Genomic DNA, 22364 nt, shown 5'->3' on the forward strand with positions numbered 1-22364 from the left:
CACTCCCTGTTTATTAAGCCTGTTGTGTAATGGGCTCACAGCCAGAGCTGCCGGCTGTGGGCACCCCACATACTTGTTCAAGAGGATCACTGATACCAAGCTGGTATGCAGATAATCTACCCAGCACAGAGAGAAGCATGTTGTTAATCTCTGAGGAGACAGATACGCAACACATCAGGGAAGCAGAGCTAATATCAAATGTATCATCTAAGATGCTGACAAATACAGTTTACCAAAATTCAGTCTACCAGCTAATGTGTATGCTAAGGCAAACGTACATCTCTGGAATAGCCAAATTACAGATATGGTGCCCAAAGACTTGAGATGCTTCTGCTGTAATGGTTTACTATCTTAGCATGTAAAGAAGTAGTACTTATTATTTTCACTTCATATTTTTTGGCCAACATGGTCTCACTCAATTTTATTTCAAGATCCAGAAGTAACTTTTTCTCAATTTTTCAGCTGTGTCTGGCTGTGTAGCAGCTCATTAAAAGGTGGGAATGAATGTCTACACGATAGTGGTGCAACAAGACAAATTTGACAGATTCATTCTGCCCTGTTAGACATGTCAACTTAGTCCCCTAAATATTCGTGTGGTGGCATGATGGAAAACTGCCACTTGCCTCATTTGCTACCTTCTACAAAGAAACCAAATATGACTCCTTTACTTTCTCACATTCTCCATTTAGCTGTTTTTAAGTTTCATTCCCTTGCTGTGTTATATAATCCACAACCATTTTGCAAACTGATAATCAAAAAAATCTGCTGGCTTTAACATATTATTTGCTTTCTGTCTTTTTTCAGGCTTAAACCACAAGGTGAGGAACAGATCAGCAGAGGTCAAGTTTGGACCACAAGATCTTCTGCAAATAAGTTTCTCCAGGATAAAATCACCACTGTGGAAATTGCCTACAGCACCTAGCTAGCAGAAAAAGAGACTAATGCTCATGAACCTTGCCTTCAAGTCTTTCTCCATAACGCTGTCTCTCATCTAAGCTTTGTGTGAGCAGAGAGAACAGACAACATGGCGCTCAGCTCACAGCCTTGGCCTCCTCTATTCTGGCTTAGCATGGGGTTGCTTTTTTCCTTTCTGTCACCCACATATGGCAAAGAATGCCCTCATTTGTGTGTATGCGAGATCCGGCCTTGGTTCACTCCCCAGTCGACCTACAAGGAGGCAACCACAGTGGACTGCAATGACTTGAGGCTCACGCACATCCCTACCAACCTGTCCGCAGACACTCAGGTGTTACTGCTCCAAAGTAACGCCATCTCTCACACCAGTGGAGAACTGGATGTGCTGTTCAACTTGACAGAGTTAGACCTGTCCCAGAACAACTTCAGCACTGTGGAAGCTGTGGGCCTCACAAGCATGAACCACCTGACCACCCTGCATCTAGAGGAGAACCAGATCAGCCAGCTGCCAGACCACTGCCTGGGGAACCTGTCCAATCTCCAGGAGCTCTACATCAACCACAACCAGATAAGCTCCATCTCCCCTCGGGCATTTGCAGGCCTGCACAGCCTGCTGCGACTTCATCTTAACTCCAACAGACTCCATGTCATAGACAGCCGCTGGTTTGAAGAAACACCTAACCTTGAGATCCTCATGATCGGGGAGAACCCAGTTGTTGGCCTCCTAGACATGAACTTTAAGCCTCTGGGAAGCCTGAGGAGTTTGGTTCTGGCCGGCATGGACCTCACCGATGTTCCAGCAAATGCATTCGTGGGTTTGGATAGCCTTGAAAGCATTTCTTTCTATGACAACAAACTGGTCAGAATCCCTCAATTGGCCCTTCAGAAAGTTCCCAATCTGAAATTCTTGGATTTAAACAAAAATCCAGTTCACAAACTCCAGGAAGGAGATTTCAGGAACATGTTACGTCTGAAGGAGCTGGGTATCAACAACATGATGGAGTTGGTGTCAATTGACCGCTATGCTCTGGACAACCTACCAGAACTGACAAAGCTAGAGGCCACCAACAATCCCAAGCTGTCGTATGTGCATAGGTTGGCATTTAGAGACATGCCCTCCTTAGAGAGCCTAATGCTCAACAACAACGCCCTCACTGCCCTTTACCAGCACACTGTGGAGGTGTTGCCTAATCTGCGGGAGATCAGTCTCCATAGCAACCCATTGCGCTGCGACTGTGTCATTCAGTGGATGAGTTCCAACAGGACCACGGTGCGCTTCATGGAGCCCCTGGCCATGGTGTGCACCTCCCCACCAGAAATCAGAGGCCAGCGGGTTCGAGAGCTAAGGCTGCTGGAGTCCCCAGAGCAATGCCTCCCCCTAATATCCCACAACACCTTCCCTAGCCACTTGAACCTCGAGCTGGGCATGAGTGTCAGTCTGGACTGCAGGGCCATGGCTGAGCCAGAGCCTGAGATCTACTGGGTGACTTCTCTTGGGACGAAAATCACAGTAGACACTGTGTCAGAGCGGTACCACCTGAGCAGTGAGGGGACCCTACGGCTGTCGCATGTTCAAGTGGAGGATTCTGGTCATTACACGTGCGTGGCCCAGAACACAGAGGGAGCGGACACACGGGTTGCCACCATCCGTGTGAATGGCACCCTGCTCGACAGCGCCCAGGTGATGAAAATCTATGTCAAGCAGACTGAGTCCCACTCCATCCTTGTCTCCTGGAAAGTCAATTCTAACGTTATGTCCTCTAACCTAAAGTGGGCCTCAGCCACCATGAAGATTGACAACCCACACATCACCTACACAGCTCGTGTTCCTGTAGATGTTCACGAGTACAACCTCACACACCTTCAACCGGCCACCGAGTACGAGGTATGCCTCACGGTCTCCAACGTCCACCTGCAGACACACAAGTCTTGTGTTAATGTGACAACACGAAGCACTACCTTTGCCCTTGACCTGTCAGACCAGCACCCAAGTGCGGCTGTGCTGGCTGTCATGGCGACCATGCTGGCCTTCCTCAGTCTGGCTACTGTGGCTGTCTACATGGCCCGCAGATGGAAAAGAAAAAACTACCACCACTCCCTGAAGAAATACATGCTGAAGACTTCCTCCATCCCCCTGAACGAGCTTTACCCTCCACTCATCAACCTGTGGGAGGCTGACGGTGAGAAGGACAAAGATGGCAGCACAGAGGGAAAACCTTCTCCTGTTGACACCACACGTAGTTATTACATGTGGTGAGGATTTGGTAAGGAGGCCTGGCTGCCTCTGCAGCAGCACAAAAAGACACACTTTTGCCATTTTGGTGCAAAAGTCAAATAAAGTTGCAAATGTTTTTTTTGTATTCTCAGCTTTGCTAATATGAGGCAGAGTGAACAAGGACAGGATTTTTATTAGTATAGCGTATCGCCTTTGTTTGATTCTCTCTATCTCTTAATTGTTTTGGACTCTCCGAGATGGCAGCTGTATTTAGCCTCCAGGTTGTCTTAGTTGCTATGCTCTTGTTTCTGTGGTGCATTTTCGACTCACTTTCTTTTGGGTTAATAATACAGCAGCTGGAGCCGACAGGCTTCTTGCAGCATTAGTGCAAATCAGTGTTTCTTTCTCTGTTTTGTAAAACAGGCAATCTGTTGTGCACTGATAGATAATGGAGTTTGTCAGAACTTCAATTAAAAGCTGACAGCGGGGTTTAGACTTGTTAAACTGTCTACTGAATGTTAGCAATTGTGCAGTAATGTTGTATCAACTATACCTTTGAACTTTCTGATTTAAACTGAGAGAATAGAATTTTAGTTTGCTGATAAATGTGATGTTAATGCTAGAAATACAAATGCTTAAAACATTTTCATTATTTTTTTTTTTAAATTAAGGTACACTAGGAACCTATCGACCCTTTCCTCATTTACTCACTTATTTTGCTTGACTTTTTCGCTAATTGCTTAGTTTATTATTTTCACATGCAATATGTATACTGAAGAAGTTAAAATAAATAATTTTGGTTCTTTTGCAGATATTTGGTCTTTTTTCAATTGCTGTTGTAGTCTTCTCTGTTTAGATAGATAGATAGATAGATAGATAAATAGATATTTGAGCAGGTGCTTCCCTCTGGTGGATGCTTTATGCTACAACTACATTTCAAACATCTTAAATATGGTTGTAATAGAGGTCAGTAATAATTAAAGACAGAGTTCATATATAAGTATAACCTTGAGGTTTTGCATCAAATAACTAAACCTAAAGTCTCCTATTTAAATTCAGTGTCAAACCATTTTTTCTCACATTAAGACAAAAAAATATGTGTTTTATCATGACTATTTAACAAAGTAAGTCCTTTTCAGGCTATGGAAATCACACACAATGGAATACTAAAATCTTGAATGACAAAAAAGAACACACACATAAAGACAAAGAGAGTCAAATGGGATTGTTTGTCACAGATTTATCAGTATTTTGTAAAAAATTATATTACAGTACTATTTTTACAGCAGTTCCACTGTGTCATTACACACTGACTGTGTGGTTCACATAGACTTTTAGTCTGTATCTCAGACAGCTCTTTGCTGACAAAAGCAGCTGATACAACTGTTTGTTTTTCTGACATTCACAAACCTCACTGATCTTTGCTTTCCTATTTAGGTCTTGTGAAAAAAGCCTGAAAAAACATAAAGTAAGAAACTGTTTAAATATCTGAGAACATCTGCTGGAATGTACCACTCTCAACTCCAAACTGTGTGAAGCTCTCTGTCTTTTTTTAAACACCATCTTTAGATGCACATTAATGAGATGGCACATAAGAAAGCAGCTGTTAAATTAGTTTCATTGGTTTACCCTATAACCAAACAGTGGGGTTAGAGAGCAGCAGGAATAAGGGACCCTGTGTTTCAGACAAGCAGGTCAGGTCACTGTTGCTCTGAAGAGACACAGCGAAAACCAAGATTAGACGCTGAGCTGTCTGGAGTGTTTTGGCTTCGGGCTGCACATCGGTATCTGTAACAATAAGACTGGAGGAGGGGGAAGAAAAGAGGGGAATTTACAGTCCACAAATGAATAAAGTATATCAACGTATATTAAAAGAACACAAACTATAGAGACAATTTGACTTTATGTCTTATTTCTTATGGCTTTAGAGAAAAGGATACTTTTTTGCTCGTCCTGTACTGAGCCTGTTTGCACTTCATTCATCAAGCATGTCTGACTGTTGTCCTCTCCTCCCGCACATGGTTTATTCATATGAAACAAACAGACCTCTGTGCTAAGGATTTACTTTGCATGCAATTAGTCACATTCCCATGGCAACCAGTGCTGGTGGCGAGCAAACTGGAATGGTCACATGTGGGCGGCTCAAATGGCGTTGCAGAAAAAGTGCCATATGCCCCTATTCTCTAGTCCTCTCCACGAATATTATGAGATTTTCAAGTTTCTTAAATCCATAATAAGAAGAGCCACTGAACAAGTGGCCAGACAGAAACTGCTTAAGTCTCACATACCAGGAAGGAAAGAGGGGATAGGAGAGTGGCTGCATTTGACCTTTGTAATCCTTCAGGTGGAGAGTGGTAAAGAGCTCCCGTACTCTCTTTAGAAATGCTGATTTCAGAGCTGTTGTTGCCTATATTGAAGTTCATGTTTGATAACCAAGATGTTGAACATGACCTTTTGATTAAATCTATAGAGCGCACAGTAATAAGCACTAATGTGTTAAAGTGATTGTTTTCATTACCTTGTGGCACATGTATGACCCTCCCTTTTTCACTTTGTCTGTGCCTGAAGGAGGACCTGTCTGAAAGGGAATAAAAATGATCAGATATCACAGCAAAAGATGAACCTGAAGAACCCAAAAGCTCAGAGGTCGTTTGCTCTTACTGGGTTGTGCTGCTGATCTGTGGTGTGATGCACAGTCCACCAGTCTGAGGTCCATTCCCACGCATTCCCCACAATGTCATACAGACCAAAACCATTGGCAGGAAAGGACATCACCTGCAGAATAAAGGGAGGAAATTGGCACATTTAATAGAGCTTCTGATTAAAAAAATTTACCAGGAAGAATGAACAGAAAACATGGTTTCTTCTGAATGCTTGGAGGATGTGTGACACTGAGGGGACTTTCCAAGAACTGACTCACAGATACAGATCACTTAGTGTTAATCTGGAATGACAGGTAGGCCCATCTTTTTTTCCTCCATTGTTTTCTCTATTGCCCAACATGCCAAGATGCTTAAATTACATTTAAAAAGACATGCTACATTTGTGTTATTATAATCAGTGGAGCATACACGCCCCTGCACTTCAAGCTAGTGGGATCTGAAAGATGCACCTTCCCTCAGCAGATTATACCTTTCAAGAGTTTGAGTGCACACACTCATGATTAATCAAGGCTTTAAAGCTCCCCATTTAGAGCAGGAGATTGGATTAATATTATTTCATGGTTATTCATTTGATCTCTAGAAGCTGTGAGCTGCTGGTGTGACTTTATTAACTTCGGAAATGATCTCTCATCTCCAGCACCTTTCATTTCCTGGAAATTCTACATCCGACTCCAGTTTTGTGTCAATGTGTTTTGTGTCATCTCTCTATCTTCCTTCTCTGTCTTACCGGTGAAGTGTTGATGTATCCATCCTCTCCAGAGTTATGGTTGGGGAAATCCCCCTGCCAGATGTTGGCGTAGTGTCGTCCTTTTGGGTTCAGCTTGTTTCCCCAGGGGTACAGTCTACACGGTGGGGCAGTACATTTGACATGGGACTTACAGTATGAACACCACAGCACATGCACAAGTATTTCACAGTCACATACTGAGTAAGTATCGAACCTGTCCTTAAGGCCGCCCCTGCAGGCGTACTCCCATTCTGCCTCTGTAGGAAGTCTCTTGTTGGCCCAGGAGCAGTAGGCGATAGCATCTGCCCAGGACATGTGTAGAACTGGATGATCCAGCCTGCAGAAAAAAAAACAGGTTTGAAGTAAGTTACTGAGCTTGTGTTTGATTTATCAGTTTGAGTCTGCCAAAACCCAGCTAATTTGTCTCATTCAGAGTGCTGAAGGCTCATATTTTCTTCATTTCAACTTAAGAACGTAATGGACTGTGTGAAAAAGGACTGTGGCGCATTCATGGCCAGAATAGAGAAGAACAATTACAGAAAGTCTGCTTCAATAAACAAATGGACCTGCAATAACTGTTTTAAGACAAAAAAAAATCTTTCTACCTGTCTGTGATGTTGGAGTCTGGACCTTCAGGGTGCCTCCAGTCGGCCCCTTTCACTGGAAGCCACCAGGGGGCAGCAGCAACCTAATAACAAAGTGGTGGTAACAAGGGTCACTGATTGATATCATACTTCTTTCATGCTCCTCATTTAATTTTCTCTCACATACTTGCTTCAAGGTTCATCTAGAATTGTCATTAGCGTACAATGTTGCAATGGTACTAATGGTTTCCAGTACTGTCGTGCTAATGGGTGGTCAGCATCCTTTCAGCCACATGATCAGGCTGCACATGACAGCTGAGATGAAGCAGTAAATTCCCCGCTGTCTGGCTTTCGTCTATGGGGGACCTGCTGCACTGAGCCCTCTTACAATCAATCTGTGGACATTCTCAAGACTCTTAAATAACAGTAACGTATGTCCTCATGTCTACCTAAAGCCAGAAATATGCAGTAATATATGGTGGTTTGAAGGCTTTCCAGATAAAGACTTAATTTATTACTCTAAAGATGTTAAAATACATCATGGTGGGAGGAACTTCAAAATAATATCACGTGAACCAAATGACAGACGCACATGATGGAGATTTTCTTTCACATTGTTCACATTGTTTTTGGAAAACACTGCCTCGCTTTCGTGCCATTTTGTCGTATCCTTCCTGAAGAAAAACTGAATACTGTTTACCACTCTAGGTAGATTTTACAGTTGGCTGTAAGCAATGAAACAATTAACTGAATCTGTCTCAGCCAACTATTCTCACTATGGGTGTGAGGTGCTTTATGTATTTAAAATATATAATTTAACTAGCCCTTATATTTTCAGAAATTAAATGTAATTTAGTAACATTCGTCTGAAAATTTAACATTATGACCAAATCTGGAGGACAATGGGGAGACACCAAAATGAAAATGTTGTTAGTAGCAACATTTACAGTTATCAGTAGAAAAAAGTGGGTGTTATTAATATATTTCCTTCCCCCAGCATTTGTCATTTATATTAATTGATATACACACACACAGGTAAGTCATCCGTTGGATAATCATACTTACTGCTTGGGTAATTTGGCTTTTGACACTCCCACTCAAAATTCCCTCGAATACAAATGAGTCTCCAAATTTCTCCGCCTAAAAGCATGAGGTTTAAAAACCATTATGAGCAAAGGTGATACTGGGATTTGATTGGTTTGATTGATTCAGTTATCAACAAACTGAGAAATACAGCTGATGTTTTCATCTTTAGAGTGCAGTGATTTATCCAGACCTCAGTCATGTAACCCGTGGCATCGACGAAGCTCTGGAAGTGTTGGTTAGTGACTTCCTGGATGTCCATGTAGAAGGAGTCCACACGCACCAGCCTCTGAGGGCCCTCACCGTCTGCAGGGATAGCCGGGCTGTCTGTTCCCATCAGGAACTCCCCTCCAGAAATCAGCACCATCTGCATGCAGGAAATACGCTTTTGTTTAATGAGCAGACAAGCCATCCTGTGAATCCCTTAAGTTACCGAATTAAAAGGATTATGCATGCTTAAAAAGGCTGAAAACTTGATCCACTCTGAGCGCAAAGACGGACCGCTAGGCTGTAGAACACTTCCAAAACCAAAGACGGTTATAAAATCATATAAACAGCAATAAAAAAAACATACAAACACATTTAAATAACATGTAAATGAATCAAATAACAAAAAAACACCACTTAGGAAAGGAGATAATTATTAGGTTGAAAGTTGCTATTTATATACATTTGTGCTCTTAAAATGCAGCAGCGGTAATGCAGAGACCAGCTTTTGTGAACATGGTTGAAAAGTTATTTTCAACCATGGGTCAGTCATCTATTATTGCCTGAGGTTTTCCAGGATGTCGGGAACTCCTGTGACGCAGGCAGCCTGCCTCACTAGGACTGGCAAACCCTGGCTATGGCCTTTACCGACACTGACCAAAGCCCCAAATAACAATGTAGTTAGTAGAGCTTGTTGAAGGACACCCTGGGTCATAAAAACACATTGTGCTTTCTCAAAACCAGCTGAGTGTCCTATAAATAACAACAAAAACAAATTGAGATACCAGTCTAGTAAAATCACCTACAGTGCCACACATGCAGTATTTCTTTGAAACAATCTGAAACCATGTAAAGGTGTTATGGAAAATGTAGGCTCATCCATCCATTCAATTCACGTAAATTGAGAAGAGCTGTACAACTGATTTGCAGTGCAAAACTGTGCTGTTTCTGGGGGGGGGTGTCAGTGTCTTGGTTTAAGGGCACTGCAGCAGGTGGCAAGTGGAAACAAAACCTGCAGCAACCTGAATTTAAATTGAACGCATTGAGAACGCATTGTGTCGAAAATGCCAACTTTTCAGATCATCCTATTTTAAAAAAATTCAAAATTCCCTGCTGGTCCACTGATCAGAAGCATCAGCCCTTTGTTGCATGTTTTCTCCTCCCTGCCCACGTCTCGTGTCTCTGAACTGTCAAATAAAGCCACTATATATTACCTGACTTTGCATCTTCCTCTCATCTACCAGAGACTCGGGCGGCCTCGCGTTGGCGCCTCTTGAGTATTTGTACGGTGGCTCTGCAGATGCAGTCCTGTCCTCCACGGGCTCCACAGCAGCGGCTCTCTTCAGCCTCTCGCAGCCGCAGCCCGCTGCTGCCTGCGGGGCGGCGGGTTCTTCCCGAGCCCCGCATGAACCCTGGACGCACAACACTGTGTTCACACAGCCGAGGACGACAAACAAGGTGAAACTGCTCACCATTGTAGCAGAACACGACTTAAGATTCGCTCATGTTGTTGAAACTTTCACTTCCGCAAAGTCACGTGGTCAGTCAGCTGGCTGCAACGTAACAAAAGTTAACTCTTTCCTTCATGGAGTGATTTGTTTTTGTTTATCTCTATTAAATAAATAAGTTTAAGTTGCAAACTATTATTAGGGATTGTAAAAACAGCAGGCGTGGGTTGTTTTGATAATAAAATAAAATCTACCACTCAAGTGATTGTTCAAACCAATACCACAAATATGGTGCTGTTTGAGAGTTTACATCAGATAAGAGACTTTTCTGCGTCTCCTGACTCGAGGCTGCGCGCTGGGAGTGATAACTCAGCTTGGATTTCCGCAGAGGTGGGATGGGACCACATGGACATCATTTCCCAGCTATCAACACTACAGCCGCTTGAGAAGGAGAAGAAGAAGAAGTGGCAGTGAGCCAGGCAGCACAGCTCAGCCAGCCAGCCAGCCAGCCAGTGTGCTGCCTGCCTCAGTGAGCGCAGCCCCGGAGCACCGACAGGCGCGGAAAGGTGATAGAGCTGTCAAAAAGGCTGGATTACTGCAGTCGCTGACGGCTGGATCTCACCCCCGGGGCCGGCGGAGAGGAGAGCCGCAGTCATGTTGCCTTAGCCCGTCTGGAGAAAGCTGAACACCCCGAGCGTTTCCCCACTACCGAGGTAAAGTTGAGCGCACAACTTGTACAGCTCACCATCCTCCTCTCTTCCTATCTCTCTCTCTCTCTGTGTCTTCGGAGAGGAAAGATTTAGTTCGCACTCCTTAAATGGTTAACAAAAAGGCTCGCGGATCGTGAGCAGGGATCGTTTTACACACAGTTGTGACCAAATGCAAGCAAGACTGCGCTTCTGATTTCTGGTGATAATAATTTCGTGATTGCGGATGTCGACTGAGCTGACAGCCTGGACGCGCTTACTCAAGTTTCATGTGTGCGTTTTAGTGGTCAGATGAGCAGGCCTGGACGGAAGATGCGCACATCTTGTCCATCATTTATGTGTTTATTTGAGCCTTGCTTCAGTAAGTCAGCGCCGGTGGTTGTTAACATAACTGTTATTGTTTTTTATTTATCGTACTTTTTTTAAAAAAAAGCAAATAACCCGAGTGAGGTGGCCAGAGATGGCCCTCAGCGGCGATGACCTGTTGCAGGCAGGTGCACAAACCTGCTCCCAGTCATCAACCGTGCAGCCCTACGCCACCGCACAACAGGTTACAGTAACACCGAGCAGAGAATTTCCCTGCGGCTTTTATGCAAATCCTTGCAGCCAGACAGCGGTGTTAATGTAGTTTCGGCCTCCCAGGGAACCCTCTCATGTAAAGCTGCACAGCCACCTAACTGGGAGCCCTGCTGTTCCAATGAATGAGGAGTGAGTGTATTGGCACTATCATATCTGCAAATGCAAAAAGAAAATCACAGATGAATTCTCAAGAATTACCATGTATGATATTAGTATGCCAGAATTCAAGATGAGGATGCTGTTTACACTTTTTTCTTTCTACACTTAAGTTTGATGTTGAGAACACAATATGATAGTAAAGCTTACTCATTCTTTTCCCTCTCTCGTAGGTGTTCCCTGATTGTGTCAAACATGTCGGATAAGATGTCCAGCTTCCTGCACTTTGGGGACATCTGCTCCCTGTATGCGGAGGGATCCACCAATGGTTTCATCAGCACCCTGGGGTATGTCCATCTCACTGGCTGAGCATTATGCGTGTGGGCCCACTTCACACGTTTCTCCAGCGCACGCTGAGCAGTATTTGGATGGAAGGAAAGTCAGACAGGTGGTGCAGACTGTTTAGAAAGTTTGATTTAGTGAGAAACAAGTTTTGGTGCCATCATAAAGAGCATTTCCTTTTGATTCTGTGGTTGTGTGTGTGTGTGTGTGTCCAGTGATTGTTTGCACGTGTCACAGGCATCACTTCCCACCTTTAGTGGAATTAAATTGGATTAGGTAGTTGAGGAGAGATCAGTGGATGTAATTTTGCAGTTTATCTCACAGAACAAGGCCTTTGAAGCGGTGCTTTGGCCTAGACTGACCCTGCCACTGATAGTGAAGGAAATATAGGGGCGTTAAATGCACAGTTAATGATTAAGTGTGTGTGTTTGTGTGGCAGGAGTTGGTGGGGAGGGCAGCGTTAGAGAGGAGAAAAAAAAACAATGAGGTGGTGCTGTGTACAATATTCAACACTAATGCCAAAACTGTTTTTACAAGCCACTCATTCACCCACACAGTTGCAGCCTTTCCTCGTCTGTTCTGAATGAAAACAGGGCAATAAGAGAAAGCGTGCATTACTGTTTTGCTGGCAGAAACCACATAATAAACACTAAAAGGTGCAGCATGTTGTATCTAGCACCAGTAATGCTGTCAGTATCAGCTCAGTGTCCCCCTGCTCATGAAAAATGGAATGACCTACAGCAAAGACTGTGGCAATATAGAGGCATTGTGGCCTTTCTCAAGTTCCAGCGCTTCCCACGTACACACACACACACACACACACACACACACACACACACAAGCGAAGCAAATTTACTAAACTGTCATGACAGCTCTGGCCAGGAGCCATCTTCTCCACGCACAACCACCAACTCAGCAGCCTTCTCCAGATCATCCTGCCCTTAGAGGAAGAAACCATACTGAGAAAAGAGAGAACTGTGTTGAGCAGCATTCCCAGCTCCTGTTTGGTCATTGGAGAGAGGGTGTGGGGGCAAATTAAAGGTTAAAAATGTGAAAAATGCTGCTTTGTACAGTGAGCCTTGAGCAGGAACCTGTCCTGTTTGTTCAAAGGTGTAACTAATGACTGACCGCTCTCACAGGGATTAGGAAGTTGTGTGCATTGTCCACGCATGCAGATGACCGCACACACATGCTGTACGATTTCTACTTAAAACTCCTGGATATTTTCTCGCAGCCTTGCTCCTTAAGGTGTACAGACTAGAGGAGTAGACAGGTCTGTTTGGACAACTGTGGACATTCCCCGGGAAAAAGCCTGAAATGGATGTGGGATTTGGCCTGTGTCCAGACAAGTGTTATTCTAAGCTAGTAAAAGCTAAATTTGTCACCAGAAATTCCAGCCTGCCCACCGGTCATCTAATCCAGAATTATTTCATTATTGTGTAAAGTTAGACAGTAAACGCAACTATGTTAGAAAGAGCTTAATAAAAACTGGAAACGTCAGTAGAGTTTTCTACATGCAGAAGCTTTTGTCACGCTTTGTTTTAGCTGCTACTATGTTTAACACACACCCAAAGCAGTTATAGCAATCATAGAGATGCGGATCTATACAGTATCTGAGATACCTGAGTAAAATACCAGTCTCTATACATATACAATATTTGCCAATGATGCTTGATTATAGTGCTGCAAATCACTGTTTTCTATAATTACGTATTTGTTTTCTGTTATTGTAAATTAAATCACATTTGAGTTTTAGCATTTTTCTGTATTTTACATTCACTACACTGAATTATTAAAATCCAAAAAGAATTCAGAGCTGAGCGAATGAGGGCTATTACTAACAATTATTTTTATTATTAAATAGTTTGTTGATTGGTTTATTGATCAACCAATTAGTCGTTTGGGAGAGTCCAAGATGACATCTTTTAAATGTCTTCTTTTGTCCAGACAAGAGTCCAAAACCCAAAGATATTCCATTTATTATCATATAAGACAAGGAAAACCACCAAATGTTCACAATGGAGGAGCGAGAACTACTGGATTTGTGGTATTTTTGCTGAATAAAATGACAAAAATGAAATTATTTGATTATGACAATGTTCTGTCAGTTGATTAATTTGCTAATTGTTTCAGCTCAATAATAAATAACAAGAATATCATAACTGGCAACCTCATTTTATATGAAAACCCAGCATCATGTGTTTTAGTCATTCATAAGACATTGGATATGTAGACAATGTACTTGCAAAAATATTTACAATATGCTGAACAAAATACACCAAAACACTGAGCACAGACTGGCTGGTTAGTACGGGGGTGCGTGCTGTACCTGCATGTGATTAACAGTGTTATTATGTGTCTGTATCCATAGCTTGGTGGATGACCGCTGTGTCGTCCAGCCCGACGCGGGGGACCTCAACAACCCTCCAAAGAAGTTCAGAGGTAAGAGGCACGGAGAGTCGACTCCCCTCGTCCTCCTGAGGCCTGACATCATCACACTAACTGCTGTCTGTTTATACTGCGGGCTCTGTGAGAGAGACGCGGCTGGATATGTTATGCTGTGTTTCTTTGGTGACAGCCACAATATCTCTGCCCACTGGACTTCAAACACGCCTGCCTTTGACGATGTTAATGGAGTGTGTTGTGTGTGTGTGTGTGTGTGTGTGTGTGTGTGTGTGTGTGTGCGTGTGCATAATTATGCATCTGTGCATGTGTTTATGGCTGCGCGCGCTTGCTCGCACACCTCGTCTGTGAAAGGGAGAAGCAGATGGAGAGAATCAGTTCTGATGTTCACTTGTTGGGAACAACACGCTTGAAAAGCTGCTTTTCAAACAAAGGCCTTGAGATGCCTCTTTTGGTGAACCCGCTATTATTAGCTCCCATACAGGAAGTAGAACTCATGACCCTCGGCTCTCAGGCTGGAGGTTTATATCTCTGGGGAGAGGCCTGGGCTGACATTGTACAGAGAATATGAGCGTTGTATGTGAAGTGCTTTTTCAGTTTGACTTGGGACTCTGCTGTGAGTAGTGATAGTGAGAATTTCTCATTCTTAAAACTCACACTTTGCATTTAGGATGCTATCTGCCTATCTATCTCTCGAGTACAAAGAAGACTGCACTATATTTAGAGAGTATAAAGCTTTGATCTGAGCAGTGGCCACGCAGCTCAGCTCTTCAGTGGGTCTTTGGTGTCCCAGGACAGGTTATCTTCCCCCCAGAGACAATCGCTGTCACCACGATAAACAAAGACTGCACACTGATACCTCTGCGCCCGCAGCGACATGAAAGATGAGTCTCTTGCTTTCTGTCTTTGTTGCTGTGTGTGTTTTCAACAACCGTCCAGGTTAGGCTGTAGAGGAGTGCCTATACTTGTGTAATTCTTTAGCTGGACTCCGACAGCACGTTCACATCTACCGTAGGGCACTAGAGAGAGTTTGCAGCGTCCAAACAGTTTGTGCTGTAGGTTTGATTCCAATGTTTTTGTATGACTATTTTTGCCAGCAAATGTGATTGTAGTGAGGGAGCTGCCTGTTGACTCACTTACGCAGGAAGGCTTTCACTAATCACTTTGTCTCATTTAATCTTCCATCCTCCCACACTCTGTTTTCCCTCGACTCACTTATAAAAGTCTTCACAAGGTATAGTCCTGTTTGAAATCTGACCCACTCCAGAGCACTAGATACTCTTTGCCTCGTTTCAAATTATTCCAGGATATTGCAGATATGTGAAATAATGTTTTGCCTATTTTTTTTTTTACAAAATTATCAGTGCAAGAGAAAATGGTGGCTAAAGATATTTGTCCAAGAGATTTTTTTTGTCAGTGTGTATGTGTCTCTACAACACACTTAGACATAAGCCATAAGAGCTGTTAAAGTGGCGCTGGTACCTCCTTCGCCATGTCAGCTGGTCTTGACCAAGAAGTGGCCTTTATGTCACTTTGAGAGACCTCTGGATTTTTCCCAACCGGCAGAAAGAGGTGAAGATAACAGGAAATCATATAATAGGTCTTTTTTCACATTGGATATTTTGATTTCACAGTAAGACAAACACAGGTGTAAAGTCTAAAATTTATGATGATGGAATTTTATTTGGCTGCTTTGGTTCCAGGGTTCTGGTATTGTGCATGCTGGCTCATTGTCACACTGTCTTGGCACACTGGGACACTTGAATGGAACAGAGCCATTGTTAATGTCACTAGTAACACCTGTGTTTTTCCTGCTGTGACAAGTCAATATGCCTGCTGTGACAACAGCCTGCACACACACCGTTGGACATCAATCGAATTCAACTATAAAACACCATCACCAGTTTGACTTCACAAAGTATCTTTCTAAAAATGTTATACTTTTTATGCCTCTTACAATCTTCCTTGAACTGTCACACTGCTATTTAGAATTTATCTAGCTGTTTGTTCTAGCTGTGAACAGCACCTCATTTCCTTTGTGCATTGCATTGTGGGACAGCTGTGTACATCAGCAGCACACTCAAAAACCAAGCATTTCTAGTATGCACACTTCACTTTGTCACTTTCCACTGTGAACACACACAGTAAAAACTTGCTTAGAATCCATATGTGGTATGGATTAGTAAAGATGAAATGTCTACTGTAAAAAAATAAGGTCTGACTTTGTTGTGTTGTTGTCTGCCCCTGATGTACAGCCACACTGGTCAGACAGAAGATTTGTATGTGTGTCTTACAGCATCACAACAATTAATAAATAACACAAATTGTGAAACAGTAAGATGACTGAAAATCTAACACTACTAAACTAAACTGATGGTGAATTGAATAGTTGGTAAATCACTTTTCAGATGTTTCCTCAGAAGACATGCATTGGGGCCACATAGTACACAATGCCAAAGGCAAGTCACATTCAGGGCTGCGGTGAAGCCATGTGAGGAAATTTGCTCTTCACTCTAAATTAGCGCTTGTAGATATTATATGTCTTCTCAGTTTTTGCATGATGTACCTGAAACAAATCCTCAAATTCACAAATACTTGCACAACACAATGATGTGTTTGTTTTGGCATTTTATGCATTTGTCTCAACAATAACCAGCTCATAAGTGGTGTCTAAATAAATAGACACATTAGACGTGCGTTGAGAACCTCATTTATGTGAGTTTTCTGCGCCGCTGTAGCCAGATGAGTAAGTATTTGCGTTATGCACTTGAACTTGCCATAGATGGCCCTTGAGTAATGTGAAACATCAAAACCAAGCAAGACACAGGTTTTTCTTTCTTTTAAACATCCACAAACACGATTTGGCTACGTGTGCTTATGTTATATCAGTGTTTGGTTTCTCCAAACTTCTGTCAGAGCAAGCACTCTTGCTCCTCCTTGTTTATGAGGCTCCTCAGCTGTTTGAGAGGGACACAGTTGTGCAGAAATGATCTTTCATAGTGGACGCTATGAGGGCAGAGGGCCAGACAAGCCGTGTCCACATGCAGCGCCTGATACTGTCATTGCTGAGGTATGCTTAACATTTCCTCCCAATGTAAACACTAGCACCCTCCACACGATCACACTCTCACTCGTGTAGTCTGTGTTCACGCGCTGAGACATCAGGATGCCTTGCTTTGTATTTCACCAGGACAGTATCTCAAATGCTGCACACAAACACACCTACACGCTCACAAAGTGCAGTGCGTTCAGCAGAATACACCTTGCAGCAGTCAGTCAGCACATCTGAGGCAGAGAAAGCACTTTGTATTAGTTGTTTAAAATAATCCTCCTTTGGATTATTTGTGATTTACACGTCATCGCGCAGTTGTTTGAATGTCGGGCCAGTGGTCTTATTTGAAGTTGCTATGGTGGCAGCTCTTTTTGTTGTCTGTTGAAGTGGCAGTGTAAAATGAACGCAGCATTGTTCAAATGCCACTCGCTTTTAATTTTCCTTCACTGAATCATCAATCAACATCCTCTCTCTGTTTGTCATTAGCAGGCTGTTCACGGTTTGAGAAAAAAGACTACGGGTGGTTTGTTGTTGCAAAATTTTTAAAGCAGTTTAAACTTTTTTGCAGCCTACTAGCGTGGGCTGTATGTAGGTATAAATTTAGTAAGTTCTTTTGTACAATCATCGTTACTATTCAATTATAATGTTGGGGTGGGGGGTCGATAAGGGCAGAATCTGAAACAATACACAAAGAGGAGGCAATCAAAGCGTCCTCTGGTTGTATAGAGAGATGACTGAAAAACAAGAGCTGATTTTTCTGCTTGTTTGTTATCAGCTTGACATTTGCATTGCGAAACCAGGAGCATGTGAGGACCATTATAGTGGATAGTGTCTCCTTGTTTTTACATGTCTACGCCTCTTGGGTTGTTTGTTTTTTACTATTTTTGTCATCCCTTTTCATATCTCATCTCTTGCTGTAATCTCCTCAAATGTCATGCGCTTGTACTCTGATACACTGAAGCCTCATAAACCCCAACAAACTCAAACAAACTTTGGAGCACTAATTCCCTGCCACCACCTATCTGTTGTCAGCTCAAACCACTGTTGCTGTCAGAGACGTGCTGCAGACTAGCTGGGTGGTTCATCTGAGATAGACACCAGAAACAGTTCTGCCTTAAGTCCCTTCCTCTCCTAATAACCACGTATATTGCTTTCCTGTCTACTGAGAGAGGAAAGGTCTTGCAGGAAACAGTGGAGGGAAGCTGTTGTCGGGAGACTCATTTATTGTCTTAGATGCACTACAAGTGATTAGTTGCTTCCTCTGTAATATCTCCAACAGGATAAGAACCTTGGAGCGAATAGCAGTTTATACAGTCCAGATCATTTAGGAGATTGTTGATTTAACACAGAAAAGAGGACGTGTTGTGCAAGGCATGGCCCTGGGTCCTTTGCCAAACTGATATTGTCTAATTACTGCAGGGCAGAGCAGAGCTCTCACAGAGGTACAAGCAGGCCTCATTGCTTGTGTTTAAACACTGATGACTTCTCTGTTATGTGGGCATGTCAGGGTTTTTTTTTTGTGAATCGTGCAGCCCTGTGTCATTGCACAGAGGATCTGATGGAAAGCTGCTTACAATATCAAAGTATTGTGACAGTTCTGCTCTCAGAAGTAAATCATTTCTGTTGACTTAACATCCCCTCAGTAGTTTTTATGGTTGCCAGCGCTTCAGGCATCTTCCTCTTGATCCTCTTAAGTCCGGTTAAGTTTGTCAGTGACTGCAGGATTTTTTATTAGCTTTTCATTGAACCGTGCATGTCTGAAGAGCCGGTGTTAGTGATCTCTCTAAGTCATCTGTGGCCCTTGTGCAAAAGCACTCAAAGGAAAATTGTATGACAACACTGATATACCAACACACCAATAGCAAAGCTTTGTCTTATATGTTTTCACCCACCTAAAAAAAAAAAAAATCTTAAAATAATATCAACTTCATTGAAAATTCAGAATCTATGAATATGCAACTGTTGTTCATTCCGAAAGCTGAACTAGTCGACACAAGATGTCTCCTACTTCACCGAAAACTCCACTCTCACCATCTGAGCTCCGCAGGCTTCAAGTTTCCACATCACACGTGTGTGTAAGTTGCATATTGGACCAATATTTGCCTCAAAATTTGTTGTGATCCAGCCGTATGTACATGTCTAAAACTCAGATTTAAGACGAGCACAGAGAAACCACCCCCCCACCCCCATCATGAATGATGAATGTGAAAAAAACCTTTTAGTGTCAAGTTCTGAACGTACATCATTCTGCACAGTGAAGGTCAAATATCCAAGTGAAATAACAATAAGCAAAGCACGTTTTTGAGTGGAGGGGGGCTTTAAAGCCATCTCTGATTACATAGAATATATAACAACACATAGCACCAATAATTGTACTAAGTGACTTCTGTGTAGTCACTTTATACAATATCTGCTAATGTAATACTACAGTATAAGATGTGATGTGCACAAAATATACAGTGAAATAACATAATAATGCACCTTATACAAGATTCTTGTACAACATTCTTGCAGCTGTTTGTCATTATGTTCCGATTTTTTAATGGGAGTACATTTTCCTATCCTCTTTTTTAAGGATTTACAGTAAATTTATTTCATCAGATTTTTATTTTTACGAAAAATGTATGAACGCCAGATACTATGTAAGAAATCTCTCTCGCATCATGATGATATTCAGAACTGTAAACAAATCCGCTGCTCATGCCAGTTTGTCCTGAAAAGATGGTGTTGCTTAAGATGATGTGCAATCATAGTCATGGTACTCGCTACTATGTTCACACTTGCCCTGTCTTTAATGACCACTAAGCCACTTCCAGTTTGCACTTGTTCTCTGTTAATACTGAAGTCAGCTATTCTGTACTCAAGTATGTAAGAGAGGAAACAGTGTGGTAGTGAGTTTGTTGAAGAAGGGTAATGATTGATGATTCATGATATATTTTTCAACTTGCATCATCGTAATGAAACTCTTTATGGTTAACCCCGCATCCATACATTCCACATGATGTAGTATATTTGCACGATTGCCTTTTTCAGTAGACTAACTACTAATGGATCAAAGTCCTGCCACGTCATGCAGAACCTATTGTGCATCACTTTGGTGTAGCACAGGGTAACAGACAAAGTAACAGCTGTAGTTGGACATAGATTCGGGGGGGGGGGGGTACCTAGGGGAAGCCGCTTCCCCTTCTTTCCAGTCTTTTTGCTTCACTAAGCTAACTGACTGCTGGCTGTAGCCTTAGATTTGACACTCAGACATGAGAGTGGTATCATTCCCAAAATGTTTTGCCGTGAAGAGATGCACCTACAATTTAATGTTGGATGACTTATTAGACACAGATGGAAGGAAAGAAATGGTCAAAAATATCCCAAGATAAGACAAGATATCCCAACTTTTCATCCTTAGCATGGTTCAAATTCCAAGAATGTTTGGTGCTACGCCTTCTTAAGAAGCAACTCAGTTGTTCAGACTTAAGTAAGCTGTTAAACAACTGTTTTCACAGGCTGTGCGGTACTAATGATCGTCATGTGTAAAATCAGTCTTAATTTTCAGGTCTGTCCTTTGAAAGGGCTCAGCTCCGTAAAGAAGAAAATGTTCTAATGCAGTTTCATTTTACTAGTAAACACTCAGAGATCTGATCGACTCCCAGATTGCTTTGCATGTTGCTTAAAAGGCCTGTGACCTGCCCTTAATGGTGGCTTGATTCAACCCCAATTGCTGCAAAAGCATTCAAACAGCACTGCTAATGCGGTATTTTTTCTTTTTTTTCACATCATGCTTACCTCAGAGCTACATGATCTTCGGTTAGCATTTGTAAGTGCAGCCAGTATCAAAGCCAGCTTTGTTTATGAACCCAAATAGATATGTTGAGTGCTAAATAAAGTAATGTTTATGGGGTGGGGTTCCGGTTGTAAAAGATTGTTTCAAGTTGGAGGAATGTTAATGAATCATTGAGTTTTCTGCCCTCTGGACCAGTCCCACCACTTCTCCTGCCCAGTGACCCCAGAAGGAATTCTCACCACGGATTTCAGTATTGCTGTTTTCTCTCCCAGCTGACTGAGGGCAAACCTTCGGTGCAGACTGATCAGCTGTCACACACTGCGCTCATGTTGCAGCTGTGATTGTGTGTTTATAGTATGATAAAACGGCAGTGTCAGATTATAGGGCTGCTCACTCGTCAGACAGGAGCTTCCAGTGTTTCTGCTCGTTTTCTTTTGGCTTTTACACGTGCTAGTTTGATCCAGTGAGAACTTTATAGGCTGTTGTGACTGTTGTGTGAACTTATGTGCGACACGCTTAATTACACGCTCTGCAGCGCTAAATAGAGCCATTTCTTCTCTTTTTCAACCTGTCTGTGCTCTCTCTCTCTCTCTGTTTCGTATTCTTTCTCTCCCTTCCTGTCTTCCTCATTTCTCATTTCTGTTTCACTTCCTTGTCTTTGTTGTTCTAACTGTACTTTGGGTCAAGCTAAAGTAAACCATATCCGATGAGGCGGCTGCGAAGGGGGCGGGGGGGAAAGGGGGAAGATTTGCGAGATGGAGACCATTCACTCGGAGGGGGAGAGAGTGGTGTGTGAATTCAGAGGAATTCAAAAGGGAGAAGGAGGGATGATAGAATATTGAGGGGGGAAGATAGGGAGTCCCCACCCTCTTCTCTCTCCCTCTGTCATCTCACTCCCCTTCTCTTGGCTGCCCTTATTTGGTCATGTTACTGCGGCTATAGCGGGAGGAGAGAGAGTGAGAGAATGGGGGAAGGATGGACAGATTGTTCTTTTTTTCTCCTCTTTTCGTCCTCTCAGAATAGAGAGCTTCAGTCTGATGAGAGGTGAAGTCGGAGGAAAGCCAGGACTCAGAGGGAGGAGTCGCTGATGGGCTGAAGTTGAACTCTTCAGGGAAAATTGTCATAGCAGTTAATCCTCTGATTAACTATAAGCTACTAAACTGAGCTTTCAGTCAGAATAAAGTCTCTGTGTGCTTGAGCGGCCATCCCTGTGCAGCCTGATACAGAAGAGGAACTCTGTTGTGCTAAAACTGTGTTCACATGCAAATGTAGCAGCCGTTCTCCCTCCTGGCTACTTTCTACAGTATCTATGAAAATGAGCAGCACAATCAGAGTCTGCTGACGACAGCATCATCTCAGCGTTGCTTTGGTTACAAACTCTGAATGACCACGACTTATCGCTGTGCCACACACACACACACACACAGAATGTTTCAACATATTACTGTATTTTTATAACATGCACACACACACAATGTGTCCCTCATTAATCATTACTCCTCCCTGAAGCACAACGCCCTTTGATCCCCATGAAGGAAACTAGTGATTATGATTGGACTGTGCAA

At 42.8% G+C, this 22364-nt stretch overlaps 3 protein-coding genes across 5 annotated transcripts in view; 2 read left to right on the forward strand and 1 right to left on the reverse strand.

Moving 5' to 3' along the window:
* The first annotated feature begins 1024 nt into the window (after window positions 1-1024).
* Window positions 1025-3172, forward strand: LOC139211022 (leucine-rich repeat neuronal protein 1-like). Its single transcript, XM_070841265.1, has one exon. It carries the CDS (start codon window positions 1025-1027, stop codon window positions 3170-3172), a length of 2148 nt encoding a protein of 715 aa, XP_070697366.1.
* A 1195-nt stretch (window positions 3173-4367) lies between these two features.
* Window positions 4368-9928, reverse strand: sumf1 (sulfatase modifying factor 1). The gene is made up of 9 exons (XM_070841277.1): window positions 9609-9928; window positions 8381-8554; window positions 8170-8244; window positions 7126-7208; window positions 6735-6857; window positions 6521-6635; window positions 5792-5905; window positions 5649-5708; window positions 4368-4932 (listed from the first exon to the last, which is right to left on the reverse strand). Exons 1-9 carry the CDS (start codon window positions 9867-9869, stop codon window positions 4831-4833), a joined length of 1107 nt encoding a protein of 368 aa, XP_070697378.1. The 5' UTR covers window positions 9870-9928; the 3' UTR covers window positions 4368-4830.
* A 449-nt stretch (window positions 9929-10377) lies between these two features.
* The window catches only part of LOC139218084 (inositol 1,4,5-trisphosphate-gated calcium channel ITPR1), a 64435-nt gene continuing 52448 nt past the window's right edge, over window positions 10378-22364 (forward strand). For all 3 annotated transcript variants that reach the window (XM_070849624.1, XM_070849633.1, XM_070849642.1), the window contains exons 1-3: window positions 10378-10555; window positions 11458-11571; window positions 13938-14008. In XM_070849624.1, coding sequence (XP_070705725.1) covers window positions 11480-11571; window positions 13938-14008 — 163 coding nt within the window. In that variant the 5' untranslated portion in view covers window positions 10378-10555; window positions 11458-11479. The remainder of the gene's footprint in view (window positions 10556-11457; window positions 11572-13937; window positions 14009-22364) is intronic.

The sequence above is a fragment of the Pempheris klunzingeri genome, chromosome 2 (genome assembly GCF_042242105.1).
Source record: "Pempheris klunzingeri isolate RE-2024b chromosome 2, fPemKlu1.hap1, whole genome shotgun sequence".
Classification (NCBI taxonomy): Eukaryota; Metazoa; Chordata; class Actinopteri; order Acropomatiformes; family Pempheridae; genus Pempheris; species Pempheris klunzingeri.

Bases quoted from the DNA above. Each gene is read 5' to 3' on its own strand.
- sumf1 (XM_070841277.1), bottom strand. From the start codon at position 9,869: ATGGTGAGCAGTTTCACCTTGTTTGTCGTCCTCGGCTGTGTGAACACA. The intron at 7,209-8,169 runs GTAAGTATGATT...CTTTGTTATTAG, and splicing joins AAAGCCAAATTACCCAAGCA to GTTGCTGCTGCCCCCTGGTG. The intron at 6,858-7,125 runs GTAGAAAGATTT...TTTTTTCTGCAG, and splicing joins GACTCCAACATCACAGACAG to GCTGGATCATCCAGTTCTAC.
- LOC139211022 (XM_070841265.1), top strand. From the start codon at position 1,025: ATGGCGCTCAGCTCACAGCCTTGGCCTCCTCTATTCTGGCTTAGCATG.